This window comes from Bactrocera neohumeralis, chromosome 6 (assembly GCF_024586455.1).
Source record: "Bactrocera neohumeralis isolate Rockhampton chromosome 6, APGP_CSIRO_Bneo_wtdbg2-racon-allhic-juicebox.fasta_v2, whole genome shotgun sequence".
Lineage (NCBI taxonomy): Eukaryota > Metazoa > Arthropoda > Insecta > Diptera > Tephritidae > Bactrocera > Bactrocera neohumeralis.
The window spans coordinates 41,192,099-41,200,257 of NC_065923.1; the positions used below are offsets into that span (position 1 = coordinate 41,192,099).

At 39.8% G+C, this 8,159-nt stretch overlaps 2 protein-coding genes across 2 annotated transcripts; one reads left to right on the top strand and one right to left on the bottom strand.

Annotated features, from left to right (window-relative positions):
* The first annotated feature begins 813 nt into the window (after positions 1–813).
* LOC126762777 (spore coat protein SP96-like) lies at positions 814–2,373 on the top strand. Its single transcript, XM_050479823.1, has 4 exons — positions 814–864; positions 944–1,345; positions 1,433–2,019; positions 2,259–2,373. Exons 1-4 carry the CDS (start codon positions 814–816, stop codon positions 2,371–2,373), a joined length of 1,155 nt encoding a protein of 384 aa, XP_050335780.1.
* Positions 2,374–4,179: 1,806 nt separating this feature from the next.
* Positions 4,180–7,407, bottom strand: LOC126762856 (mucin-5AC-like). The gene is given in 9 exon segments (XM_050479898.1): positions 4,180–4,444; positions 4,502–4,762; positions 4,819–5,175; positions 5,233–5,905; positions 5,908–6,337; positions 6,339–6,689; positions 6,796–7,097; positions 7,182–7,281; positions 7,338–7,407. Coding segments are annotated over 9 exon segments (2,625 nt in total). The 5' UTR covers positions 7,374–7,407; the 3' UTR covers positions 4,180–4,329.
* Positions 7,408–8,159: the final 752 nt, after the last annotated feature.

Here is an 8,159-nt window from a genome sequence, read left to right on the forward strand (position 1 = left end):
TAAAGTGAAAAAATACGTGTTTTAGTTAAAACTTTTTTGGCAGAAATTTTTACAAAAAAAATTAAAATTTCAGTGCAAATTTCGCGACATTTTTTTCAAATAATTATGAACGAAAAAAAGAATTCTCCGTCAAAGTCTTTAAGAATAGTATCTCAAAGATCTGTGCAAAATTTCATAAAGATCGGTTGAGTAGTTCTCGATAAATCTTACCAACCGACTTCAAAAACACAGTTTCGAGAAAAACGCGTTGAAAGACGGGCGCCTAGCTAGCCTCGAGCGCACAAGTTCTCAGGACTGTATCTCCGAAACTATTACTCAGATTAACTTAAAAATTTAGAACAATATTCTAAAGGTATTTTAGAATTTAATAAGACAATATAATAAAATTTCTGAAACCCGTAAACTCATGTAACCCTTAAAGTTTCGTCGTACGCTAAACCGCTGCAGTTGCCACAACACAAAAACAGCTGTAACTTCGGAAAAAATTTGAAATTTTAAAAATCTTTTTAGTTAGAAACTTTTGAATATTTAGACTCTCAAATTAAGAAAAAAAATATTTTCGATAATTTGAAATTATTAGACTGCAATACCCCCTTAATACGTAAAGTGATTGATACGGGCGAAGAAGCACGGCCCAAAGCGCCTTTCCTTTGTAACCGCTGAATTTGCACACTATCGTAAATATTAGCAAACAGTATAAACGAACATAATTGATTGGCGTTGTTGAAAAAGATGAGCATTAGGAGAAGTCCAAAACAGATAGAAAACTTAAGTTACACGCAAAGCAAGCTATTACGGCAGACGCGAAATAAAATGTTCTACCACGTGAACTCTAAGCGTTTACTTATGGTCGTGCTGACAAATGTTAGTTAAGTATTTATGTGTGTGCATGCGCTGAGCTGAAAGTACTTTTTTATGCAATTCGGTGTCATTTCAATTGCAGCTACTCCTCATCACAAATGAACACTTCGGCCATGCAGCTCTTACCGGGCAATGCAACGAGTGTTTTGCGAGTGAGGCGGCTTGTCTGGACGAGCAGAACTTTGCTATTTGTGTGGACGGTACGCAAATTAATGTGTCTACGCCCTGTCCTACAGGCATGGTTTGCACAGCTAACGCGGCTATATGTCAGGCCACCGCCCAGGGCGCTCTGCCCGTTTGCTATGAGGAGCAGTGTGGAACATGCGCATCTGCGCAGAAGAATTTCGCCTGTCTCGACGAAGCCATCTATGCCATTTGCTATAATGGCCAGACACCAGATCCGAGTTCCATTGATTACTGTCCCTTGGGATATGTATGTGATTTGACTAACCCTCAAATTTGTTCGTCTGCGCAAACCGTAAATGTGAGTATAAATTTCTTTGTAATGGTAATAGATGGTTTTTATTATTGCTGTGCAAACGTCATCGGATTCGCTCCTTATTTTTTGTAGCCATCGTGCACAATTGACGATACAACAACCGATGCAACAACAACGGATACTACAAGCGACTCAACAACTGAAACAACAACTGATTCGACTACAGATACAACAACTGATACGACAGCCGACTCTACAACCGATACAACAACTGATTCAACTACAGATACAACAACTGCTACAACCACAGATACTACAACCGATACAACAACTGAATCAACAACTGAGTCAACTACAGATACAACAACTGATACGACAACCGACTCTACAACTGATACAACTACTGCTACAACCACAGATACTACAACCGATGCAACAACTGATACGACAACGGACTCAACAACCGATACAACAACTGACTCCACAACCGATAAAACAACGGAAACATCAACTGCTACAACAACGGGTACTACAACAACGGATACTACAACCCATACTACAACTGATACAACAACCGAATCAACAACCGAATCAACAACCAGGACAACAACCGTTTCAACAACAGTTTCAACTCAGGCCCCTGTAGATGCCAACACATTTTGTGCTGAAAAGGCCCAAACAGGCAAATTTAGACAAGAGGGTGACACAACATGTGCCAGGTTTGTATATCACAAAGCAATTCTTAACTTATATCTCTAATGGGTCAGTTTATATTCTGATGATAGATGATGACTCTACGACATTTTCTAAGTATTTAGTATTTTAGTTATATTCCAAGACAAATCTTGATATGAATATTATTGACTTTGATCAGCCGAAATTTGCTTGAAAATTCACTTAACCATATTTGTTTCTTCTGTAATTAATTTTTCATCATCAAATTGTATTTCTTCTTTAGATATATTTACTGCTACCGGCTTTCTGGTCAATACTTAGGCTATCAGTACACCTGCCAATACTATTTTAATGCTGCCACTCAAGCATGTCAAACGGTACGTCCGGATGATTGCTAATACCTCATTTGACTTGAGATAATCAAAAAAAGGTTTTAAACTTTTTTTAAATGTCATTTGTAATAAACAATAAAATAATTTAAAATTTATTGACTTATGAATTTTATAAATTGGGCTTGAGTAAGTATTCTACACATGTCAATAAGCATGTGAAGTTGGAAGATAAAGCTTTTATGGCATGGAAAGGTATAAAAAGATATTTTTCTTGAATTTGAACGGTCAGTTTAAATGACAGCTATATGATATAATAGACTAGTTCTCGTATATACATCGGATAGATAGACGGAAAGACAGACAGGAATAGCTAAATCGACTCAGTTCAACAAGCTGATTATTTATATTAATATATATACTAAAGAATGGGGTCTCCAACTTTTACTTTTGGGAGTTAGAAACATCGTGGCTCACTTATAATATACGATTAGCCCTCTCCAGATAGACTAATACCCAGAAATTGTAAATAAAACACAAAATATTTAATTATTCATCAATATTTATTTTGTCGCCTTCAAGGTGATACCCGCCAGATGTAATACACTTATCCCAACGCTTTTTCCAGTCCTCGAAACAGGTTTCATAAGCATTTTCTAGGATGGTCTCCAGCTCCTTCAGCGAATTTTGTTTCATTTCCTTAATCAACTGAAAACGGATTCCATGGAGCGTTAATTTCAGTTTAGGGAACAAGAAAAAATCACATAGAACCAAATCTGGTGAATACGGTGGTTGATCGATGGTATTATTGGGTTTTTAGATTTAAATTCGGTCACAATAGTAGCGCAATTCGATGGTACATTAACATTCTGTAAAACCCATGAATAGTTCTTCCACAATTCCGACCGTTTTCGATGGATGTCTTGCGCAAACGCCTCAATACGGCCAAATAAAACTCCTTATTGACCGTGTGTCCTTCCAGAACAAATTCATGATGCACCAAACCACGTATATCGGTAAAAGTATAATGAGCATAACCACGATTTTTGGCGGCTAAGACGTATTTTTTTTTTTTTTGGTTTCGGCACGTTTTTTCCTACCATTCCGATGATTGTTGACTTGGTGGCATGTCAAACTCTTAAATCCATGTCTCATGGGCAGTTATAATACTCTTCATCAATATGGGATCGTAATTCGCACGATCAAGCATGTCCAAAGAGATCTTACGGTACTCATTTTGAAAAAAGTTCAACTTTATCGGGACGAGTTGAGCAAGAACGCGTTTCAACACAAAATATCCACCAAAATCATTCGAACTGATTATCGAGAGATGTCGAGCTCTCTTGCCATCTCTATAACACTTGCCTAACGATTTTTAGGTACCAAATACTTCATTTTTTTAATATTCTCATCAGTTGAAGAGGTCGAAGATCGTCCAGAATGCGGCATGTCTTCAACGGTCTCTCGACCGTCTATTAAGGCTTTGTACAACTCATAGACTTGTGTATTTAATAAAACTGAATCACCGTAAACCATTTCCAACATTCACAACGATTACACAGACAAAATTTGATTTAAAATCCAAATTTCGGACAAATTCTTGGTTCGATATTTTTATCCTTTGTAAAAATCGCCACGCACTGAGGTTTATCGACTTAAGCAGTTGCTGTATCGTGTTAGAACGAGTCACTATAGCATATAGCTGTCATACAAACTGGCCTATCAAAATCAGGTTCTTTTATATTTCTGAAGAGTAAAAGAAGTTCACTTTTTTCTTGTTATTACTCAAGCTACTATTTGTAACCGTCTTAGTCTCATACCTACCTACTATATATTCCTATTGAATGAAAATTTAATTTACCTTATGTGCTTAGGTATTACGTTTATTCATGTAAATGAATGTGATTCTTGTCGTGAAATTTACAAAGTTGGAAACAGAAAGTAAGTATTTCATAAAACTTATTTTACAATTTCTATTATGTGAATCAATTTCTGCAAGAGGCGCTCTTAAGTGCGCCGATACCTCTACGTTGGACAGACATATGTAGTGCTACATTTTTTTGTAGTCGGATCAAAGGCAACCTTACAAGTATACTCCTGAGCAATCCAACTAGCCCCAGGCTTCGAACAGACGATGTATCTGCAATTTTATTAAATCACTCAAGCTATAAATTTGGAGAATATTCAAGTTGCTTACTTTGTACACGTCGTATCATTGGGTGCAGCAATTGTATCTGCCGTGCCGTGGTCTTGGCATATTTCCTCCAGAGTAGCTGGAGCCGAAGTAGTTGTGGTTGGATCTGGTGTTGTGGTTGTTATTGTCGTTGCCATAGTTGTCTGAGTGGGACAACTATATGTTGTGGTACAAAATTTTAAAGTAGGATCAAACCACTGATTCGTAGGACATGTATGCACGACTGCACTCCAAACATTATTGGTTACGCTACACTGAATAGACCTAAAATTTCGAAACTTGTTTGATTGCTACAAAAAACACAAAATTATATTGTTTACATTTTACACGTGAGATCATCAGGATATGCAATGGTACCCGATGCGCCGTAATTTTCGCAAATTTCGGCAGGAGTAAGATCGTGTTCAGTGGTCGTGGTCGGTTCCAGAGTTGTTGTAGTGGTGGGTACAGTAGTTGTTGTAGTGGTAGGTGCAAGAGTCGTTGTAGTGGTGGGTACAGGAGTTGTTGTAGTCGTGGCTACAGTAGCCGTTGTAGTGGTTGTCGTTGTTGAAGTACTCTGAGTGGGGCAACTATATGTTGTGGTACAAAATTTTAAAGTAGGATCAAACCACTGATTCGTAGGACATGTATGCACGACTGCACTCCAAACATTATTGGTTACGCTACACTGAATAGACCTAAAATTTCGAAACTTGTTTGATTGCTACAAAAAAACACAAAATTAAAATGTTTACATTTTACACGTAAGATCACCAGGGTAAGCAATGGTACCCGATGCGCCATAATTTTCGCAAATTTCCGCAGGAGTAAGATCGTGTTCAGTGGTTGTAGCCGGAGTTGTTGTAGTGGTGGCAACAGTAGTTGTTGTAGTGGTGGGTGCAGGAGTCGTTGTAGTAGTAGGTGCGGGAGTCGTTGTAGTGGCAGGTGCAGGGGTTGTTGTAGTGGTGGGTGCAGAGGTCGTTGTAGTAGTGGGTGCAGGGGTTGTTGTAGTGGTGGGTGCAGGGGTCGTTGTAGTGGTGGGTGCAGGGGTTGTTGTAGTGGTGGTGCAGGGGTCGTTGTAGTGGTAGGTGCAGGAGTTGTTGTAGTGGTAGGTGCAGGGGTTGTTGTAGTGGTGGGTGCAGCGGTCGTTGTAGTGGTGGGTACTGGAGTTGTTGTAGTGGTGGGTACAGGAGTTGTTGTAGTGGTGGCTACTGGAGTCGTTGTTGTGGTGGGTACTGGAGTTGTTGTAGTGGTAGGTACAGCAGTTGTTGTAGTGGTGGTAGTGGGCTACAGTAGTTGTTGTAGTGGTAGGTGCAGGGGTTGTTGTAGTGGTGGGTGCAGCGGTCGTTGTAGTAGTTGGTGCAGGGGTCGTTGTAGTGGTAGGTGCAGGGGTCGTTGTAGTGGTAGGTGCAGGGGTTGTTGTAGTGGTGGGTGCAGGGTTGTTGTAGTGGTAGGTGCAGGGGTTGTTGTAGTGGTGGGTGCAGGGGTCGTTGTAGTAGTAGGTGCGGGAGTCGTTGTAGTGGTAGGTGCAGGGGTTGTTGTAGTGGTAGGTGCAGGGGTTGTTGTAGTTGTGGGTGCAGGAGTCGTTGTAGTAGGTAGGTGTTGTAGTGGTGGGTGCAGGGGTCGTTGTAGTACAGGAGTTGTTGTAGTGGTAGGTGCAGGGGTCGTTGTAGTGGTGGGTGCAGGGGTTGTTGTAGTGGTGGGTGCAGCGGTCGTTGTAGTTGTGGGTACTGGAGTTGTTGTAGTGGTGGGTACAGGAGTTGTTGTAGTGGTGGCTACTGGAGTGGTGGTCGTTGTTGTGGTGGGTACTGGAGTTGTTGTAGTGGTAGGTACAGGAGTTGTTGTAGTTGTTGGTAGTGGTAGGTGCAGGGGTCGTTGTAGTAGTAGGTACAGGAGTTGTTGTAGTGGTGGCTACTGGAGTCGTTGTAGTGGTGGGTACAGGGGTCGTTGTAGTAGTGGATACAGAAGTTGTTGTAGTGGTGGGTGCAGCAGTCGTTGTACTGGTGGGTACTGGGGTTGTTGTAGTGGTAGGTACAGGAGTTGTTGTAGTGGTGGATACAGAAGTTGTTGTAGTGCTAGGTATCGGAGTTGTTGTAGTACTAGGTACCGGAGTTGTTGTAGTGGTGGCTACAGGAGTCGTATCGCTAGTAGATGCAGAAGTCGTTGTAGTGGTGGGTTCCGGGGTAGTCCATTGACTTTGTCTGCAACTTGGCTGCGGATTTAAACAAGAATTATATAACCCAGTGCATTGAAATCATTGATTTTATACTGTAATTGTTAACCAGAAAAAAAAAATTAAAATTCATATTTTGACGTACCGTAGCTTTTGTCGCGGCTGTACAAAATCCACTTTCCGCATTCAAATCGCAGACAGTTCCCGCTGGACAATACGAAAGTGACTCATAATGTGGCACACCATCGGTAAAGCAGAACGCAATGGTCGTTTCATTAAGGCACGCATACAAATTGTTCCTGGATGCGCAAATGCCGCATTGAGATGATTCGTCGATAGTTGAATTAGTGCAACTTGCGACTGACGAATTGCTTGGATAACAAACATACACATCGCTTGTACATATATAATCTGTGGGGCATGTGACGAAATTCATGGTCGGTTGATCTGAATTTCAATTAAAATGGACCAGTTAGTAATCAAATTAGTTACTGCATTATAAGAATGCAAAATATAACAAAATAAAATTACCATTAATGCAGAGTGAATAGACCGTTTCGCTGTGACAAGCTACAGGATTATTAGTGTTGCACTTATCGCACTCGCCATGCACGCCACCAAACGCGAGTGCCTAGTAAAAAAAGGAAATGCATCGAAGTTTCTCAGGACACCATTGAACTTACTTACCACAAGAAAGAAAGTGACTTCACTTATTCGCTTCATTTAGTTAGCTTTAACTACAAATGCTGACTGAGTTTGCAGCGCTGATTTGGTAAACTTTAAACACGATAAAGCCAGAGTCAACGGGAAATGACTGATAGAACAATACATGGTAAACACAAACACATATGTAAAACGATATATATGTATTTTTTTATTTGTTACATATATATATAAATGTTTATGTATGTTTCTGTGGGCCAAATAACAGTTCGATGTACGAAGACCCAACCTCGTTAATTTATTAGCTGCCAAAAATCATGTTTACCTGTTGCCATAAAACTAAAGATCGCAAAAAGAATATCTGCTTGGATCGCACAGATATTCTAACGGGTTACATGCATATACATATATGTAGTTACACAACAATAATAAATGCTATATAAATAATGTTTCTTGAGGAAGATAATATTTGTTATTAAATCTCATATCGAGATTTTAAAAATTTACAATCGTGAAGATTAGATAATTATCTATAATTAGGCAGATATCAATATGTACGTGGTGTTGCCGTTCAGTTGCAATTGTATCCAAAAAGATTGGTTTAAAGCGAATATCTTCAGTGCTACATGAATGCAGAATGGCTACTTTACCTTTATTCAAGCCCTACTTGCGACGATACTTAAACAAATACATTAACACTCACTTGGACTTCTGTTCCTTCGTGTTACCTATAAACTCCTAAAAGTGGATTACCAGATCATCCTCAACACTTGGACCACCAGATCCTCCTCAGAGACAAAGCGTTTTGAGAACAGTGCCTAGTTCAACCACCTACGATTGCTGCAA